The sequence below is a fragment of the Pavona decussata genome, unplaced genomic scaffold (assembly GCF_977016875.1).
Source record: "Pavona decussata unplaced genomic scaffold, jaPavDecu1.1 SCAFFOLD_163, whole genome shotgun sequence".
NCBI classification, from domain to species: domain Eukaryota; kingdom Metazoa; phylum Cnidaria; class Anthozoa; order Scleractinia; family Agariciidae; genus Pavona; species Pavona decussata.
In genome coordinates, this window is record NW_028145574.1 from 667199 (window position 1) to 687886 (window position 20688).

Sequence of the window (20688 nt, forward strand, 5' to 3'; positions counted from 1 at the left end):
TCGACAAAAGTTGTCCAAAAAAGCGTAAAAGCGTACGTGACAACGCCGAAAGGTAGTATGGGAAATACCCAATAAATTTCAATGAAAGCTCAGAATCCATATTGCCCGTCATCTCAAGTCTTCGCTGTACGGTCGAGGCATTATGGATTCTGAGCTTTCACTGAAATTTATTGGGTATTTCCCAGACTACCTTACGGCATTGTCGCGTACGCTTGTACGCTTTTTTTGGACAATCTTTGTCGAAAAATCTGTATATGCTTAAACGACAAGGGCTCATCAGCTTTCAAGGAAAGCTGAAATATAGGATACAGGTTTCCAAGGTTTTGTAATTATAGCCTCATAATTTTGGAAATTACCGCCTTCTCAAGCCATCTCAATATCGGAGGATCAGAAGAAAATGGATTCTTCTCTGTCCTGGTAACATTCTCCTTCCTAACATGGCATATCGATTAGAAAGCATCTCTGAGAAGTATTGTTTGTTGAAGCCAAGTAGACATTAGTCTTGATCAGGAAACACCTCATTTGCTTTCAAATAATTTACATGTGTTACAATTTATAAGTGTGTTGAGAGTAAATGTAAATGAGGTGTTTCCTAATCAAGATGATGGTTAATAAACAACTGGGCTGGTACACCTGTTCAGAAGATTCTCACCGACTGTAGCTTCCTAACCATGCATGAATCCATAGTCAGCGGCTCAGAAATCTTAACTTACTCTCCCAAATAAGCATGGACTAATTTCTATTACTCCCTTTGGTGCTTCATAAAATTGCCGCAAGAAGCCGGTATGTCACGGTTATACAATCTGCCACCGTTAGGTACTTTACAAGTTGATAAAGATAAGCACACACTGAGAACGGAACACTGCAGACAACGCCAAGCTTTAATTTTTTTAATCTTGCGTGAGATGCTTAAATAGTTGATAAAGATAAGTACATGTCACTGTTAGCAACTGTATAATCCGCCATACTCTGATGCCCGTTAACATTGGTAACATATCCACGCTGGCAGCCCTATTAGCGACATCCTGCGCACTGTATACTGTTGTGGAGTCGATAGTGCGAACTACTACCTCTGTGTACACGAAAATGGTAATCAATCGAATGTAAAGAGGTCGTAAAAGATTCCCGAAAGTTCTTGGTTCTTCCTCGTAAAGAGTGCAGTGTTCTTCATCCTGCAAGTAAAGTACAAAGGGAACAGCATTAAACTGCTTTACTCAGGCATGCACAATTTAGCAAAAAGGAAGTTGTTTTCCCAATGGTAACTGCTTTTGGAGGAGGCATCCATCACGTGTTTTCCACCCAAACCTCACAACACTGCTAGGAGACTTCCCAGCAAAGGGTACCTACAGTAGACTTCCACTGGGGTTGTACTTCCTGTGATTGCTAAATTCATGGAGTAACAGAAGGCGCACCCCTACCTCTTCGGAGTAGAAGAGTTGTGTGATAGCCACAAACCCAAGAACACTTGCAACTCGCACTAACGCGAACAGCAGGCATGTGGGTGACAGAAAGATGGATACTATTCTCTGCACACGGGTGACGTGATCTACAACGACATCAAACTGTATATAAACACATTGGCATAAATTAATAATTGTGGCTACTGTATGTTATAAGAAGAACACTTTTAATGATCCTGTGCGGCACCTGAAGCTAAAACCAGCGTCAAGCGCGGGAAAACATGAGCGCTATTGGCTTAACTTCTAATTGCTAAGAAAGTGGCGGGGGATTTTTTTAAGTAACCCGTTTCTCTAAAGTCCCGGTAACTTACCGGGCCCGATAAGTGTCTTTGGTGATAAATGTTTCTTAACAAAAGTCAATTTTTGTTAGCTTTGAATACTAAATTTTAAAATCTTATAATTCTATGAAAACATTGGCAAAGTACCATATCTGTAATCACTGTGTAATCGGCAAATAAAAATATATTCTTTTCGGGCCCGCTAAGTTAACCAAAGCCATGTTAAGCCATTAAAAAAAAAACGGTTAAAGGTTTTGCCTTTAAGATCTCTTAGCAGTAAAACGTTTGAAACGTGAAACGTTTAGTTGGTGGATCTTCTCACAGAATAGAAACACAGTTAGTAGATTTTATCAACTGTCAGACTGTTTTCCAGCTTCTCCAAAGTCATGAATAATTCTTCAATTTTTGAACAGAGAAATCTAAGAATGACGGAGGTCTAGATACCAAGTCAAAGCTAAGATAGAGTTAAATGATTTCATATCAGTGTCCATTTTCTCTTGAAATGACACGACACGTAACGACACAATACAGTAATAGACTGCATACCGAACATTTCTGACGCATTATGCACCATTCATACTTCATGTAAGTTACTCAAGGCATTACCTATACTTGCTGTAGCCATTGACAAAAACACACTAAGGAATGAACGGTTATCAGTGAATGACCTACCCAAAAAAATAAACACAAAACGTTAGTCCGTTGACCTTTTTTTTACTTTTTTCATCTACAACTCAAGTTTTAACATTGTTTAGTTTAAGAAGAACAGAAAGGTGTGGCAGATATTAAGCTATACTTTTAAGGAATTGCTCAAAAAGAAAGAAAATTATGACAGAATCTGTCTCCGATGATTCATTTCTAGTTGTTTTGAACAAAGGAAAAATTCACACTGATGCGTTTTCATTTGAAAACACAAACTTTGCATTTCATTTTCGTTTTCTGTCCACACAAATACACTGTATGCATCAGAAATGCAAAATGTTCACTCACTTCTGATAACGTTTTCCAGAGAGAAATCGTTTCAAAAAGAGTCAAGTTAAGGCCCTGTGTCACTTGCGTTAATTTTGTCTTTGTATGATTATTGTGTGTGTTAATGTGTAAAAAGATCTGAAAATGGTTGTGTGGATAAAGAAATGCATCTCTGTTGATGGGGCCTTTAAACAGCTATTGAAGATCAAGATACAAGGACCAACGTTCAAGGACCACTATACTCAGCGTTTAGAATGTCTGACATCAGTACCGTGGCAAAACTCTTCATAGGATCTTTTAGGTCCTTGTAAAATCCTACAGATTCCTTTAGGGACTATCATAAGATTTTGATGAATCCTGTAAAATGTTACAAGATTCCTGAAGGATCCTCTGTACATTTTTATAGGATCAGAATACAAAGATCCTTCAAGATCTGTGTAGAAACCTGCAGGAAGTTGGCAAGAACTTCAAGGAGGATGTTAAAAGTCAAGATCCTTGAGGATCCCTCTCAAGACCTAATAAAATCCTTTGCAGATCATCAGTATCCTTGAAGATCTTTCAAGGATTTCCAACAAGGCAGCTGATCATTTTTTAACCACAATCAAACACTACTAAATGTAAGACAAGTTTAACACAAACTTCATTAAACAAAACATACTAGTAAAGCAGCATAATATTATTCTATATACACTTACTGTAGCCACTGTGCTGGAGCATCAAAAGAATTTTCTTGCATTAGTCTTTCTTGTTTCATTGCCCAAACTATAAACATCATCACTAGAGTGACAACACCTGCATCAGAGATGATACCTACAGGCAGCATGACAATGCAAAGATTAGCAACATGTTATTTTAGAGCCGTTTTCAATTGATTGTCATAAAACCAAAACCAAAGTAATTACTCTGGCCAATCGCAACAGATGTAAACAACACAACAAGCCAATCAGAATTCAAAGCAATACACAATTATAGCTGGAACTGAGTGTGGGAAAACGTGTGTGGCCAAAACACAACTGATTTTGATTTGGATTCCCATTGGTTGAGAAAGTGGTGCAAATTTTGTTAACCAATCACAGAGTGCAGTAATGCAAAACCAAACCAAATGCAAAATTACCTTTGACACTCAGTTAAAAACTGCTCTATGGAAATGAGGAAACAGGAATGAAAGTAGTGAGGGGCGCACCACGGTTTCCTCTTTTTCGCGGTGGGTTCTGATTAATACGCGGTGGCATACATTAACGACGATGACGTCACCGCCTATTGTTTTGATCACGCATTATTGGATGACGTCATATTTTATTTTAGCCTTACCACCAACAGGTTATGAACTGGTTAACAGGTTTATCAATGATGTCATGCTCTATTTTTAACTTATGGCAGTCATGGGTGGTATCACCGGTTTGACAATGGCCTTTTCTGACACTCTATATAACCTGACTTTTACCGAAAACTCGGAGATAATGAAAAATATTTGTCGTTTGTGTTTCTCGCCTAAATTAACTAAGCACCTTTCCCGCCTAATGACTAAAAAAGATTCGTTTCAGGTTGAGCTTTGTTGAGGATTTAAGAGTTAATACAGTCTTTTGTTGGCTTTGTTTATTGCAGCGCTCGCATTAAGAATGTTCCGGTTCATAAATTCCTTGCTCCTAAATTGTGCGTGTTAAAACACACACACAGATTTTGCAATATGTATATCACATTAAAGTCGGTTATGTTTGATGTTGATGGCTGTCCACCTTAACTTACGTTAACAAGGGTCAATGCGCTTTTGGCCTTCAGATCAGAGACTTAAGCTCTTGTGCAACCTCTCTTCATGGTCCGTTAGCCACTAATTATGCAGAAGCAGTGACTTAAACCAAAACCTACATTTGCATAAAAACTCTACGGAAAAAGCCAATTAACTTATCATAAACAATAGACAGCATAAGTTGGTAGAAATAATCAATTAAAACACAATCAAAACACGCGACTACTAAATGCTTGCTATTAAACAAGGCACATTTCTTGAGAGACCTGAAAAGAACTTTATTGCCTTTAAATAGAGAATAAAAAAATATAAAATTGTTTAACTACCAGAGATTTTGAACGAATCAAAGTAACTCTCAGTTCTATTTCTAAATCGCCGAGTTTGCCTTCATATGTTTATAATAGTCATCTGTTCTTTTACCTCAGAAGGGGTTCCTCCTCCTCCGCCTCCTTTGGGAAAACCACCACCACTACCACCTCCACCACCACCGGTGGTGGTGGAGATGGTAGTGGTGGTGGTTTTCCCACCACCACCAGTGGTGTTCCACCACCACCACCGGTGGTGTTCAACCACCACCACCACCGGTGGTGGTGGCGGTGGTGGTGGAGGTGGTAGTGGTGGTGGTTTTCCCCGAGGAGGAGGAGGAGGAACCCCTTCTGAGGTAAAAGAACAGTTGACTATTATAAACATATGAAGGCAAACTCGGCGATTTAGAAATAGAACTGAGAGTTACTTTGATTTGTTCAAAATCTCTGGTAGTTAAACAATTTTATATTTTTTTATTCTCTATTTAAAGGCAAAAAAGTTCTTTTCAGGTCTCTCAAGAAATGTGACTTGTTTAATAGCAAGCATTTAGTAGTCGCGTGTTTTGATTGTGTTTTAATTGATTATTTCTACCAACTTAAGCTGTCTATTGTTTATGATAAGTTAATTGGCTTTTTCCGTAGAGTTTTTATGCAAATGTAGGTTTTGGTTTAAGTCACTGCTTCTGCATAATTAGTGGCTAACGGACCGTGAAGAGAGGTTGCACAAGAGCTTAAGTCTCTGATCTGAAGGCCAAAAGCGCATTGACCCTTGTTAACGTAAGTTAAGGTGGACAGCCATCAACATCAAACATAACCGACTTTAATGTGATATACATATTGCAAAATCTGTGTGTGTGTTTTAACACGCACAATTTAGGAGCAAGGAATTTATGAACCGGAACATTCTTAATGCGAGCGCTGCAATAAACAAAGCCAACAAAAGACTGTATTAACTCTTTAATCCTCAACAAAGCTCAACCTGAAACGAATCTTTTTTAGTCATTAGGCGGGAAAGGTGCTTAGCTAATTTAGGCGAGAAACACAAACGACAAATATTTTTCATTATCTCCGAGTTTTCGGTAAAAGTCAGGTTATATAGAGTGTCAGAAAAGGCCATTGTCAAACCGGTGATACCACCCATGACTGCCATAAGTTAAAAATAGAGCATGACATCATTGATAAACCTGTTAAACCAGTTCATAACCTGTTGGTGGTAAGGCTAAAATAAAATATGACGTCATCCTATAATGCGTGATCAAAACAATAGGCGATGACGTCATCGTCGTTAATGTATGCCACCGCGTATTAATCAGAAACCACCGCGAAAAAGAGGAAACTGTGGTGCGCCCCTCACTACTAATGAATTCCTTTTTCTTTTCTTATCTTTTTTTGTTTATTGTTGTTGTTATTGTTTTCGTATAAATGTTCAGATAACTCAGATCTTTGGACATTGGGTTTTGATACCAGTGCTGCATGTAAACTGAAGTCTGATCTTTATGTTGGTTGGTTCTGGTGATCAAACGTCCTTCACTGATCTTTGCAAGGAGAGTCTCCCAAAAAATCCAGCCCAGAACATTTACCTTCATCCTTGCGTAGGCAAATGAAAAACACAAGAAGCGAGAGGATGACTGCAAAACATCCAACCCTGTACCAGAGCATAAAGAACTTCATTAGAACCTTATTTATCATCAAGTAGCACTTGCTGCAGGTTTCCAAAACTTACAATATTATTAGCACGCTGTTAAAAGTTATGAGGTCATCAAATAATCTAACTCAGGTACTGTACTCCTTGGATACATTTGATGTGAGACAGATAGTAAGTCTGCGACTACACCAGAGACCAAAGTATCAATAAAAAAAAGACTTTAAGATCTCTAAGGTATGTGCAGCTTCATTGGTTTGCTTGCATTAGAGATATCCTGTAAGTTATATGGGTGGACCCCGCCACAATTAACTTTTGGACTGTTTACATCAAAATTTCAGGATTATAAATTAATATTATTGTTTACATGGAATGTTCATTTTGTAATAGATGCCCCACATCTTTGAATATCACCCACAATATCAGTCATCAACTATCCATTTTACTGAAAGTTATCACCAGGTTGCTCCACAGCAGCTGTTGATCCCTGCATAGCCCCCCCCCCCCCCCCTCCTCTAAAAGACACTCCCAGAAATGCACACTAATTCAAAATTGGTAAAGCTGAAAATAGTTCACATAAGTGTTGATAGAAATAGCAAAAATGCCAGATATGGCAATTAATTTTCATCAGGGTTTTCATTATCTGCCAAGTTAATGCAGATGAGTTGGAAAGTTATTCCCCATAAAAATTCCATAATGTAATTTGATGGAAATGGTAAAATTAGCAAAAATGGCAGACTTGACAAAAATAATATGGTCAAATCTGCCAGTAGAGTATCAATATATAGAAGCATATTTAGTTAGTTCCAAAAATTTGTTCAACTTTGCTAAAATCACAGTCAACTGTTTTTCTGGATATAAGGGATTCCCCAACCCCCCTTTCATAGGTTTGTACACTTACCAAGTCTCTATATATGTTGTGTGAATATCAGCAAAAAGTTTAACACCAAGATAAATTGACATAAGGTATGAAACTCCAGACATTGCAAGGATACAGGACTGAAATAATAAAAAAAACATAAGTTTAAAACAATTTCAAAAACTTTCAAAGAATGAAGGCGATATCAATTCAAATTACATCACACCCTATTACACCAAAATCTTGATGTTTGACTTTGAGTTAAAACCTTGGTTGATCAAGGACCTGGGTCTTGGGAGCAAAATGACCTACATTTTTAACTGATGACGATATGCTGTTAGCTACTTTAATGAAACTATGCGGCAATAATTTTGAAAGTAGAAAAAATTGTCCAGTAACATAAAGGAACGACCTTATCACAAAAGTTAAGTTATGTGAAATTAATTTTTTTGCGATTGATTTAAAGTTCCTGAAATTTTATATGAAAAAGAAATTTGCATGAAAAAAGAAAGTTGAAAATTTGTAAATTGTGTCATGACAATTAAGGTATCGTGAAATAATATCTTTCCATAATCACGAATTTTAGCTGTAAAAAAATTGTCTTAAGTTTATTAATATTATTTGTCAAATGCATGGCAACAAAAAATGAAAAGAGGACTTTACAATGTACCTTGACTACTACAGGGTGTTCATCAATCTCATTCACTAAAGACTGGCTGATATACATTACAATGACCACAGCTACAACTGCTTCAATCAGCAAAAAGGCAGATTCTGAGAGACGAAGAACCTTCTGATAAGTCCAAATAATAAATGATGGAGTTGTGTTGAATGGAAGAAGGAGAAGAATGGCAAACAGTAGCAACTGTACCATGGGTAAAGCAGATTTCTGGGTAAATGAACAGAAGGAATGCATTAATTAACATGTTAACTTAAATTTTCAATAAATATCCATACCCAAGGAACCTACTCAAGCTCTTCATAATAAGGTCAACAACTGAAAGGCTTGGTGGAGAAATAAAAAAAGTCCTGACTTGGAATTGAACCCCAAACTTCTCCACATTAGCTGTAATCTGGCAAGCAGACTGGTTGGAGGACTTTGAATTCTTAAAGGCACTGTTCACCAAATTTATTCCTTGCACAGCCCACAGGACACCCAAGCTCACAATACAAGAAAGTGAGGAATGATTAATTGCTTATAATCCTTACAGCATTGTGTGCATCAGAACATGACCCTTAAGTGCAAGCAGTGGTATCAGGTTACAGGTGGCCATAGGAAAGTCTGTGCTTTACAAGTTGTTGTATGGGGAATAACGTATTGTGAATTCCAAATGTTAAATAAATCTCATAACTGTTTTGAAAGATTCATTTAATATTTACAAAAAATTATTAAAAGAAACTCACCTCTTGTGTACGGTACTCTTGTGTATTGTAGGGCTATTCTGGCCACTGTTTTGGGCTTTCCTTGACAAAACTGTTATTACCTTCATAAGACCGACTGAGTCATTCTTATGAAGGGAATAACAGTGATGTCAAGGAAAACCCAAAACAGCGGAATAGTCCACCAATGCACACAGATACACAGGGGACAAGTTCATTTTATTCATTTTCTTGAATGGATGACGATTGTTAAAATAAAAAGAAAGTTACTAACAGTTGACCCGCCTTGTGCAACAGCCTTTCATACTAGTAGTCACCTCCAATAAGTGACAACTTTTCCAAAATAGCAAAACTTCCCCACTCAAATCACTAGAATATTATTGGAGCCTCTGGGTGTCTCGAAAACTCAGACCTCGCCTTAATTGTTTGCCTTAAATCAATGTTTTTTCAAATATCAATACAAATTATTATGATGAACAATTTTCCCTGGAGCTGTCATCTTGAGTAATATGAGGTAGTGAGATGCATGGCATGATACTTTCTCCATAACAATGTCACACAAGATATTCATAAAATTTACAATTATTATATTAAAATTCAAACATTTTGCCAGAACAATGTCACACAGTGACTGGATACTCCTTATGTTACTTGTTATGTTTTATCACTTTAAGAGAAAAAAAATCACACTTACTGTATGCTTCATTAAAGTTATTTGATGTACAATCGTATGTTCTGGGCATGAGCAAGTGTTTGATCAAACATGGAATTTGTGTGATGTATTACATGTGGCTCCTACCCAAGATGTGATCTATGGCAGAAATCGATCTCCGGCCTTGAGAAAATGAACGGGAAGGAAACGCTATATAATAAATAACAAATATTTTGCAAGGAGGCCTCCAACCACTTCAAGGTGGTTTTCAGGAGGGTCCTCCAAAAACAATATAACAAATAAATTTATGCAACAAAATAATTACGAATAAAATAGATCAACAATCTAAAACTATGGAAAAGCTAGGGAATGGCAATTGAATAATAACCTAGAGTAAAAAATGATTGACTAAAAATTTTTTCAAATATTTTCACTTAAAAATCATTTTGGGATCAGTCTCTTAAGTTCATCAGGAGCAAGACCCAATCATTTATTGCTCTAAAATATGTTGTGTTTCTGCCACATTATGTTCTTGGCTTATTTTAATAACTTGCAAAAGTTTTGGCAAGTATCTGTTCCTGGTATTCTAGCTGGTCTGTTGTTAGTTCTGTTATTACTATCGGGCAAAGGAAATTTCAGTCTGCGGCAAACATTGCTTTTTCCAATCATATAAAGCGATGTTTGGTAAAAAATAATAGCTCTGCAGTAGATTAACCCAAAGAGACGAAACTATATTATATAATTAGTCTTAACGATCAATGTTTCGTATTCAAGCATTCCATACAAAATTTCACATTTCTAAATATTGATGTCGCAACAGTAAGTCCCTAAAATAACGTTCTTTAAGGGACTCTTAGTTTTTTGAGAAACCCTCTGAGTTTTTCTACTTTTTTGGGGTTCTGTGATTTCGAGACACCCAGGGGTCTGAGTTTTTCATGGGTCTGAGGTCTGAGTTTTCGAGGCACCCATGCCAAACACCTGCAAATATTTTATGGCAGGGATATTTTGCAGAATGCTGAATGCCAAACACAGAACGCCAAATCCATAGAAGTCCTTTTATGCAATGGCTGCCAACAACAACTTAAAGCTTACTGTCTCTATAATCAGTGCTTAACACTAAACAGTATAGACAAGTGCTTAGACTTAATGGTAAACTGTTATAGGTGGTGTACTGAATGTGACATTTGGCGTTCTGCAAAATACCCTTGCCGGTTAAGCAACGAACGATATTATTTAGGTCTAAGCACTTGTCTATACTATTTAGGGTTAAGGGCTGATTATGCATTATACTTAACAATTAGATTATGAGCTCAAGATTTCTATCACGCATAGAAATCGAGAGCGAATAATCTAATAATGTTTTATTATAAATCTACTAGTCGTTATAAACTTTGAAACAAGTAAATTATCCAAAAAGACCTATTCGGCTAATGCAATGTTGTACCCAATTCAAATACTTTGGGCATAAAATGTTTTGTTCTAAGTATTTCCATATCATTTAAATGTAAATGCTACAATATAATGCAAATGCAATAAACAAAAAATCTTAACCCCGGGGGATTTGAATTGGGTACAACATTGGGTTAATAACCAAATAGGTCTATCCTCCTCACAGACACTTCGAAAATGCGAAAAAGCGGGCTGAATTTTGTTGACAACCGCTACTCACTGTCTATCACAGAATAGATAGCAGGTAGCGTAGCCAATCATAGTAGATTTATACTAAAGACAGTTAGCTTTTAGTTGTTGTTATGGCAGACTTCCGACATTAAAGGACTACTATGGATTCGGCGTTTGGCGTTTGGCATTCTGCAAAATACCTCTGCTGAACTGCCGAACATTTTATGGTTACCGTCAGAATAATAATTGTTCAATTATTGACGAAAATCAATAAAATCAATCAAAGTTGATAAATATCTCACATCTCTCTTATTCATACAAATTTTGTCGACTGTCGATAGAAATTGACTCATTGTTAACGATTGAAGTCGATTATATCGATAATCAGCGAAAGAAACCTGGGGTACCCTATTTTCTTGATTAAACGCCCCCAGCGTTTATTTAAAATTCGGCAGTTTTGACCCGGCGTTTTTTTCGAGGCCGGCGTTTAATCGGGGTCCGGCGTTAATTAATGAAATGCGATTTTCAGCCATTTTTCCAGGTTGATATATTATTAGCGATCCTAGGAAACCTAGGGGCAGTTTGGAGGGATCCTCGTGATTCAAATGACAGTGAGCACTACAACACAAGAAAAAAAGTGCGTCAATAATACAACACGAACACGGATACATTCTTTTTAATCTTTAATTAGCACAATTGCCATTAGCAAAGCTAATCCAGCAATGGAGCGGCCAGTGGACGCAGAATAGATTAAATTATACATGCAGAACATATAAAGAACTAGGTTACATTATTGATTTATAAGGAAATTCAAACATTCATTCATTGCTATATTTTATTTCTCTGTGCAGCAACTATCCCAGTTATGTTACGCCGGTATTTTTCCTTTGCGCGTTTATTATTATTATTATTATTACTTAGTATGTCGTAACAGTGCCATTCAAGAGGTTACTATTTACTTGTAACCGGTCCTTGTGACCTCGACCCCTAATAAACGCCGGGGCTCCGATTAAACGCACCCGGCGTTTAAACGAAGCCGGCGTTTAATCGGGGTCCGGCGTTTAATCGAGAAAATACGGTACTTACCATTTACCCATCTACATGGAAAACCCGGAAATTCCAGTTGGAAAATCAAAGCATCATTCCATTTGGAGTAAGCTTACTTGTGAAATCAGGGGCTTCTGGTCAAAGTGATGCATTTTTATTGCTCCTTCTGGGATTTACAGCTGATGTTCATACATTTTGCATGTTATCCATCTCGTGTTAAGACAAGCTAAATCATTTCTTATTTATGCCAAAAATTTCCATCCGGGTGGTTTGCGTAAATGGTAAGCACCCCTGCATGCGCGTGCAGAAATGCTTTATAAGAAAGAAACTTACTACTTACCAAAACCTTTGGAATCGCAGCCATTAGCACAGAGTGTATACAAAGAAGTAAAGAAAATCTTGCTGCTGCTTCAGAACCAAAAAAGGAAAAGTACAAAGGCAGTGACAACACTCCTGTTATCACTAAAATTAAGTTGCTCACAGCGAAACAAGAAATACAACCAAACGCCATTTTGGATTTCCCGCCGATCACCGCGGACTGGGCAGAGGAAAATCTGGATTGGTTGCTTTGTGAAACCGCGTATATTGCTTGCTTCGAAAAGTGAGCTTGTTGTGGTTTGTGATGGAGTAAGCGGCAAGATTTCTTTTATTGAAGGTAAGATGAGCTTTTCAGTGTCTTTTCAGCCAATTTAGAGGTCTTTGGGTGAAACCATTACTCAATAGAGACGAGCATAGATGATTTTAGCGTACAAATGAAGGATTAGAAGTTGTGACATGGCCCCCATGTGTTTTGATAATACCCGGGATAATAATGATCTTTATTCCGCCTAAGATAAAATGACATATCTTAATTACATTCACCATCGTAAAAAAAATAGTAAAAGACTAAAGATTATGTTTAAAAATATGCCTGTTTACAAAGACATTCGTTAATCTATCAATAGGCCTTATCCCCAGGGGGGATACTCGGGTGTATTAGTGACGGGGACGTGCAAAGACCTTTTTTGGGTTTGAAATTCTCGGCTTGGGACTTTTTTTTGGTTTGAAATTTTCTGGTGGACTTTTTTTGCCCTTAAGATTTTGGCGAGGACTTTTTTTGGGGTTGATGAAAATCGTGCCCTACCATTCTTGATTTTACGCAAAACGATTTCACTAACAAGTTTAAATCATGCAAATAAAATGACAAGACAAAGAATGAATGAATGAATAAAGTCGGAATGAATAAAGTTGGACGCATGAAATATCTCGCATTCTCTTGGTGTTTTGTGCTTTTATTGTTTTTGATGCTTAAAAAATTTGGACTTTTTTTGGGTTACGTTGTTGGCTGCTGGACTCTTTTTGGGTTTTCCTTAGCGTGACGGGACTTTTTTTGGGTTTCAAAATTTGGCCTCATTCGCACCTCCCCGTAACTAATATACCTGAGTACCCCCCCTGGGGCCTTATCACGGTTTTTTTTTTTTGACGAGTAGGCAAACGGGCTTGAAATAACAGTGTTTGTGACCTAAGCTTATCTTCTTTTTATTTGCATTTTAAAAAAAATACTTAGGGGTAAACAATGACAGAAATTTTGAGAGCATTTGTACCACAACTTTTATTTTGAGGGAAGAATGCCTTAAATTTTGTCTCCACTACACAACAAATAACACAGTAGTGTAAACAAAATAAGTTTATTTTAGGACACCTGCCGAGAACCAACCCGAGGCATACATACATTCGTTTATGGCATACCAGATACAATCCTGATATACAATCAATACCTTACACATTAACCAAGAAGCTGTTTTCAGCTTAAACTCGGGCCATATTTAACTGCGTGGTGCGTAAGCCTACAATCTTTTTGTAGTACCTCTAGCATCGCTAATTCCCCCAAATAGATAGATACAGAGATATAGTGAGGCAATAAGTAACCACCAGATAGAATTGCATTTCTTGCAGTCAGAATGAAATACAGGGAAAAACGAAATTTGTCACACAAATGCGTTTTAAAATCCATGGGCTTTAATCCTTATGTTTTCACCTTTCATTTAGAGACAGAAACCATTTGTACGGTCCTGATATGTATGTGACGCCGGATAAATGACGGATTGTAATTTCCAGTATGATCTAGAGTAACGTTACGCATCATGCGTACGTTATCCTCGTACGTTTTTCAATGTTTCACTGTTTATATTTTAAATGAAATTCAGGGGATAGCAGTTGTTATTCACCTTTCATTTGAAGACAGAAACCGTTTCTACATTGATTGTTTTTCTATAGTAAACCTGAGACGTCTTAAAATATATCTTGGCCCACGGGATCATAGACTGATTTAGTTGCCAAATTTTCGGTTAAACAAAACTAACCTTGAGGAAATAAAAAAAGCGAAGTAAATAAAAAACGATAAAAACCTTTCAAAGTTTTTAAGTGCTAGTAATATTAAGATGAAATATTAATGGTTGAAAAACTTGGAAAGTTAAAAGATGCACAAACGACACTTTAAACTCATCGTTAGTGGATGAGCTCGGGGGTTGGTGCCTGAAAGACCGGTGGTGCCACAGGTGAAGTGAGCTAAGCGAGGTGCGAAACCATGGCAACCCTGTGAGCGGCAACCACCCGGCACCGTCACACTGAAAGATCAGTGGAGATAAAACAGAAAGTATACAAATAAAAATACTTACCACGCCCACCACAAACCATACTTACCAAAGGGTGGGAGGGACTGGGAGCAACAAACTTAAACAGCACAAGCTCCGGCAAGTGAACAGATGCGAAATGAATTGGCACAAACATGTGAGCTGTAAGAACCCAGGGGCCCCTGCAAAGTAGGGTGGCCGCCCCGCATGTCCCAGCCATGCGGGCACCGCTGACCAGCACTTGCCTCGATTTTAACTTTGCCTAAATTACATTTAGCCACATATAAAAATAGACATATAAACAGATTCTTCGCCTTGGAAATAGAAAGCCTCTCCAGGTAAGGGAATGCTGTTTCTGTTAAAGTTGATAAATTGTAGAGGAATAAGTCTTATTTTCAGTCATTTGTGTCCTGCATCTGCCATCCTGTATGTGACACGTCATGTGGTGAACTTCAGACTCGGCACCTCTTGGCGGGGATGCACAATCTGCGAGCCAGCGAGGCATGCGAGGCAGACGTGTGGGGCACTCAGGTTAGCCTAAAAAACACTCCGGTTAGCCTAAAGAGCACTCCGGTTAGCCTAAATAGCACTTAGGCTAGCTTAAATAGCTCCCTGGTTAGCTTAACGGTAAGCAGTTTATATTGGGGTTGTTCATGCCTTGCATGCCTTGCATGTTTTGTTCATGCCTCGCACGTCTGCCTCGCATGCCTCGCTGGCTCGCATATTGTATACACTCCTCACGGTCCGAGTACAAAGAACGTGACCGAGAAGTTAAAGAATTTGATAACAGGGCCAAAAACTTAACTTGTGCCACCCGAGTACAAAACACGAGACCGAGAACAATAACTCATGGCCTAAACTCTTATCTCTCGGCCCATCGCCACCCCAAAAATAAAAAAGAATTTGATAATGCTACTGAAACCTGAACTCGTGCCGCCTTATGGCCCAAGTAATTAAAGGTATACAACACTGACATCTAAACTTTAGCAAAATGGGATTTACAGAGCTGGGTAACCGCTCACAGACACTACTACGGCAGACGGAGGGCAGAGAAAACCTGCCGGAAAAACCCCCTTTCAGGAAAAATATACGACAGGAAATCTGTGTAGGAACCATGGCCCAAACCCTAAGGATTTAGCAGCCCATCTTACGTTGCTTCACAGTTCAAACCAAATAAATATTCAAAATAAAATAAATTTGGCATGAACCAAAGGTAAACAGTTGGTTCTGAGGCGTAGATGGATGTCTCCTGCTATACTCCCTCTGTTATACCTCTGGTTGTAGAGCTAGTAAGTAGTCTCCAAAAGCCTGTCACAGAGGTGAAAATTGAGTAATTTCCATATTGGGGACCCCAGCCCTTAACAATCATTTCCCTTGGGTGTCCTGTGTCTCTTTCCTTATAATTAGTACATACATGTTTATGAGTGAATGCATTAATAATGCAATGTAAAAAAAATGTACGAGGGATCTATATGATGTGAAATATCTGACAATAACCAATTAATTGATGCACCACTGCTTCAAAACAAGGAAGGAGTTCATCTTTTGACAAACGCTGATGAGATGTCAAAATAGTTTAATTTTCTGAAAGTTAATTTTATTATGTTTCATAGATTAAACAGGAAATAACATAATGTCAAGATCAACAAAGCACAAAAGAGGACAGCTAAACAGATGTAAAGGGAAACTGTCTGGCAAAGGTTCTGACTGTGAAGAAGGCCTCAGGAATGATGAAAGGGCTCACACAGAGAAAAAGAGTTATGAATGCAAACAGTGTGGCAAGTGTTTTAATCAAGCAGGAAAACTGAGGGTTCATGTAAGAGTCCATACTGGAGAGAAGCCTTATGAATGCAAACAGTGTGATAAGTGTTTTAGTGTAGCAGGAAATCTGAGGAGTCATGAAAGAGTCCATTCTGGAGAGAAGCCTTATGAATGCAAACAGTGTGGCAAGTGTTTAAGTCAAGCAGAAGGTTTAAGGAAGCATGAAAGAGTCCATACTGGAGAGAAGCCTTATGAATGCAAACAGTGTGGCAAGTGTTTTAGTCAAGGAGGACACCTGAGGAGACATGAAAGAGTCCATACAGGAGAGAAGCCTTATGAATGCAAACAGTGTGGCAAGTGTTTTAGTGAAGCAGGAACTCTAAAGAAACATGAAAGAGTCCATACTGGAGAGAAGCCGTATGAATGCACACAGTGTGGCAAGTGTTTTAGTCAAGCACATAAATTGAGGCTTCACGTAAGAGTCCATACTGGAGAGAAGCCTTATGAATGCAAACAGTGTGGCAAGTGTTTTAGTGAAGCAAGCACTCTAAAGAAACATGAAAGAGTCCACACTGGAGAGAAGCCTTATGAATGCAAACAGTGTGGCAAGTGTTTTCGTGATGGAGGAGATTTGAGGAGGCATGAAAGAGTCCATACTGGAGAGAAACCTTATGAATGCAAACTATGTGGCAAGTGTTTTAGGGAGCCAAGACTATTAATAATACATCAAAGAGTCCATACTGGAGAGAAGCCTTATGAATGTAAACAGTGTGGCAAGTGTTTTAGCCGCTTGGAAAGTTTAAGAAATCATGTTAGGTCCCACAAGGGCGCTTCTGATTGTTTAAAAGGTAACTTAGCAACACAAACCTGTTCTTTGCAGGACCCCCAGACATAGCATGTTGAAAAACACATCTGTTGGATTTGTCTTTGTTGTGAGGCTTTACTTATTGAACATTATGAAAATCATATGATCAGTGAATAACTTTGAACTTTGAACTCTTTTATGTCAGTGAGTTTATTGTCTGGGTTGATAGCTAAATAATTGATGAAACTGACACTGTGCCCAAAAATTATGATTTCTCTTTAAATAGTTTTGACAATGAGCAATTCCTGATTTGAAGGAATGCAGAGTAAAGGGGAAAAGTTTCAAATATCCTCTAAAATGGTTCACCAAATGTCTAGATCAGTGTGTGTTTTTTTAATGAAAAAGCAGCGACGCTTATTGTTTACATAGATATTTGCAATGCTGGTATGCTGTGTCATTTGTATCAAAGCGTATTACATTCCAGTTATATTTACAGTCCCTACTTAAAAGACTGTACAATGTATGAGATCCAGTTCTTGTTGATATTGCTTTAATTAGTTGTTCACTCTGTTTACACTTAAGACCTAATGTTAACTTGGATTCTCTGAATACAGTCAACTCCTTTCTTTGCGGACCACTCGGGACTGCGAGTTAGTGTTTTTAATAGCGAGAGTCTGTAACAGCGGGAATTTATTTTAGTCAAAGGTATGTAATTTAATTTATTTAAAAAATGATGGTTTCTCTCCAAATAGTTTGGACCTTAGGAAGGCAGAGCAAATGGAAAAATAATAAAATATCTTGGCTCTAGAATTGTCCGCCAAATGACTTCCTCAGTGTATATTGTTTTATTGGAAAAGAGGCATAAGTAGATATTTGTAATATGAATGCTGTGTCATTTGTATCAAAATTTTCAATGTCTATTTAAAAGACTGTACAATGCATAAAATCCAGTTTTTGTTGGCATTGATTGCTTTAGTTGTTCATTCTCTTAGTTTATACTTTTAGACCTAATATTACTGACTTGGATTCTTCATATACAGTCAACTCCCTTTCTTGCAGACATCCTTGGTACCGCGAGTTAGTGTCCTTTAATAATAGCGAGAGTCGGTAATAGCGGGAATTTGTTTTCAGTCAAAAGAAATAAGGAACAGGAGAGAGTAAAATAACGAGGAGCGCTTGGGATGATAGTCGTGCTTTCTCCATTGATTTTTTTCTTCCCATTTCAAACTTTTCACTACATTTTTTTTTTATGAAGAAGGCCTCTGCGGAGGGGAGAGTTGTACATGTGTATGAAATTTAAAATTGCCTTGCATGAAACAGTTTTATCCTACGATAACAAGAGTACTGCACCCAATTTAGACGTAACCTCGGAATAACCAATGGAGACCGAAAGCTTGCTTAGTTTTTATCTGACCGTCACAAAAACAGGCAATGAGTGCACCCTCGTCCAACCTTGTTCGTTAGCAAGATTTCCTCTCTCGTCCCATTCCCCTTCTTTCTTTTTTCTCTTTTTTTCTTTCTTTCATTTTTTCTTTCTTTTTTTCTTTTCCTTTTCTTTCTTTCCTTTCTCCTGTGGTCAGCAGTCATTAGAATAATTTAACGAACAAGTATACTGGAAAGGCAGTAAATGCTGGCGTGGGGAGGGAGGTGAGAATAGGAAGGGAAGGTTGAACGTGGTCCATTGTGCCTGTGTGAATCTAGAAAACTCAGTATAATGGACAAATAACGTGTATAACAACCCAAAGTGTTTTTACTGGCACGTGGAAAGTCGCGTAATGAAAAAATCTGAAATGAAATAAAATGTTGTCATGCCAAGATTGTCATTTCAAAACGATTAATATCCAACATTTAAAGTGTCATTAAATACTTAGCGAAACAGCCAACCAGCCAACGCTATGAAAATGAAATAGATAATAAATACACGATGAAAATTCTCGGATTTTTATTCCGAGAATTTCATCGTGTACTCATCATCTATTCCAGTTTCATAGCATTCAAATATCCTATAAGTGTTTAAGCTCAGCTGAAATGCAGTTTTGCCCTGCTGAAAAAAAAAATCTAATCATGATTGGAAATACGATCATCGATTTCGGCACGGTAGCCAGCGTTAATTAGGTCTGCCAAAGTTCTGCTGTAAGACCATTTTTCTACAAACCTTGTATATGCGCGTGTTCTTTGCTTTTCGGTTAAGGTAGGCTTCAAATTGTAGTGTAACATCTTAACGGATTGTCAGCATGGTTTCAGGGCAAAGAAATCCAGCTTACACAATATGGCAAAGACTATTCAGCGCTCATCTATCCACGCAGTCGTCTTGGACTTTGCCAAAGCCTTTGATAAGGTCCCTCATAGGTGACTCCTAAGGAAGCTGCAGCACTATGGAATACAAGGCCCGCTCCTAAATTGGTTAGAGTTCGTTTCTCATACAACGTTTTCAATCAGTTGTTTGTGAAGGCCAAACATCAAGTCAATGTCCAGTGTCTTCTGGCGTGCCCCAAGGTACAGTCCTCGGACTGTTGCTCTTTTTATTATACATAAACGACTTACCAGATAACAGAGATGACGTGCAATCATCAGTTAGGCTCTGCGAACGATGCTTTACTTTATGGCATTGTCGCAAGCGACGCGGACTGCGATCTTCTTCAATCTGGCTTACACAGGCTAGAATCCTGGCAGCGCCTTTGGCATATGGAGTTCAATCTTTCTAAATGCAAAATTGTTACGATCTTGCATAAGATCAATCCACCCCTGAGAAAATATGTCTTCTGTGGTGTAGAGTTAGAGCAGGTTGATAGCTTCCCATACCTTGGGGTTACTATCAGTAACAAGCTCAATTGGTCAGCCCCTGTTTCTATAACAGCAGCTAAGATCAAGGGCCTGTTTCACAGGAAATTCCAGTGCGAATCTGGAGAAATTTTCTGGAAAATGGCAGGGAAACTGGATGAAATAATTACGACACAGCAGGATATTAAAACTCGGGAAATTCGAAATCTTTTTCGTGAATGTCACCGAAAAATTGGGAGGATATTCCAAATTTCCGGAAGAGGGTATTTTTATTGGACAAAAATGCCTTTAGAGGCCCATGTGTATTTTACGGCCTTTTCGAGTGGAAGAAAAGCGCTGGTAATGTTCTGTGTAAAATAGTTTCACATAGAACAGTGGAGCTGCCATTATTTCCTGGCACGCTACTTGCCTTCAAATTTCATTGGTAAAGACGGTGTTAGAGCGAAAAGTCAAATACGATTTTTTATGAACCTGACAGGGGTCCTGACAGGCAGGAAAAACAAACGAGAAATTTTTTTCCCCAGCTAGAACCAGTGTTTTAATAAATAGATATTTAGGAACGTTCCAGCCAGTTAACCGTCTAATGTATTCAGTTCCCAGCCAGCTCTTTTCAAACCTGCAGAGCGGGTTTTTAGTCGAGCGGCCCCCAGTCAGGTACTAGTCGCGCAGCTGCATTTTGGACCCTCTGTAATTTATAAAGATGGCATTTGGGAAGTCCAAATTAAAGACTGTTACAATAGTTAGCCGTCTAATGTATTCATTTCCCAGCG

General features: G+C 38.1%; 2 protein-coding genes across 4 annotated transcripts; one reads left to right on the plus strand and one right to left on the minus strand.

The window, feature by feature from the left end:
* Positions 1-863: 863 nt before the first annotated feature.
* LOC146464506 (uncharacterized) lies at positions 864-12482 on the minus strand. 3 transcript variants are annotated; one of them, XM_085129744.1, is made up of 9 exons: positions 12300-12403; positions 8132-8149; positions 7931-8034; positions 7303-7400; positions 6340-6404; positions 3403-3517; positions 2345-2406; positions 1419-1546; positions 864-1172 (listed from the first exon to the last, which is right to left on the minus strand). In XM_085129744.1, exons 3-9 carry the CDS (start codon positions 7985-7987, stop codon positions 891-893), a joined length of 807 nt encoding a protein of 268 aa, XP_084985870.1. In that variant the 5' UTR covers positions 7988-8034; positions 8132-8149; positions 12300-12403; the 3' UTR covers positions 864-890. The 3 variants fall into 3 exon arrangements, with proteins under 3 accessions (XP_084985870.1, XP_084985872.1, XP_084985871.1); XM_085129746.1 differs by having other exon boundaries at positions 7931-8149; positions 12300-12482; XM_085129745.1 differs by lacking the exon at positions 8132-8149 and having other exon boundaries at positions 12300-12436.
* A 63-nt stretch (positions 12483-12545) lies between these two features.
* Positions 12546-18100, plus strand: LOC146464507 (uncharacterized). The gene is made up of 2 exons (XM_085129743.1): positions 12546-12614; positions 16185-18100. The coding sequence occupies exon 2, from the start codon at positions 16205-16207 to the stop codon at positions 17225-17227; it is 1023 nt and encodes a 340-aa protein (XP_084985869.1). The 5' UTR covers positions 12546-12614; positions 16185-16204; the 3' UTR covers positions 17228-18100.
* The last annotated feature ends 2588 nt before the right edge of the window (positions 18101-20688 follow it).

Excerpts from the sequence above, each read along its gene's own strand:
- LOC146464507 (XM_085129743.1), top strand. The coding sequence starts at position 16,205 with ATGTCAAGATCAACAAAGCACAAAAGAGGACAGCTAAACAGATGTAAA.
- LOC146464506 (XM_085129746.1), bottom strand. The coding sequence starts at position 12,470 with ATGGCGTTTGGTTGTATTTCTTGTTTCGCTGTGAGCAACTTAATTTTA. Across the intron at positions 8,150-12,299 it reads CTGCGATTCCAAAGGTTTTG|AAATCTGCTTTACCCATGGT; the intron begins GTAAGTAGTAAG and ends TCATTTACCCAG. Across the intron at positions 2,407-3,402 it reads GCTCCAGCACAGTGGCTACA|GTCATTCACTGATAACCGTT; the intron begins GTAAGTGTATAT and ends TTTTTTGGGTAG.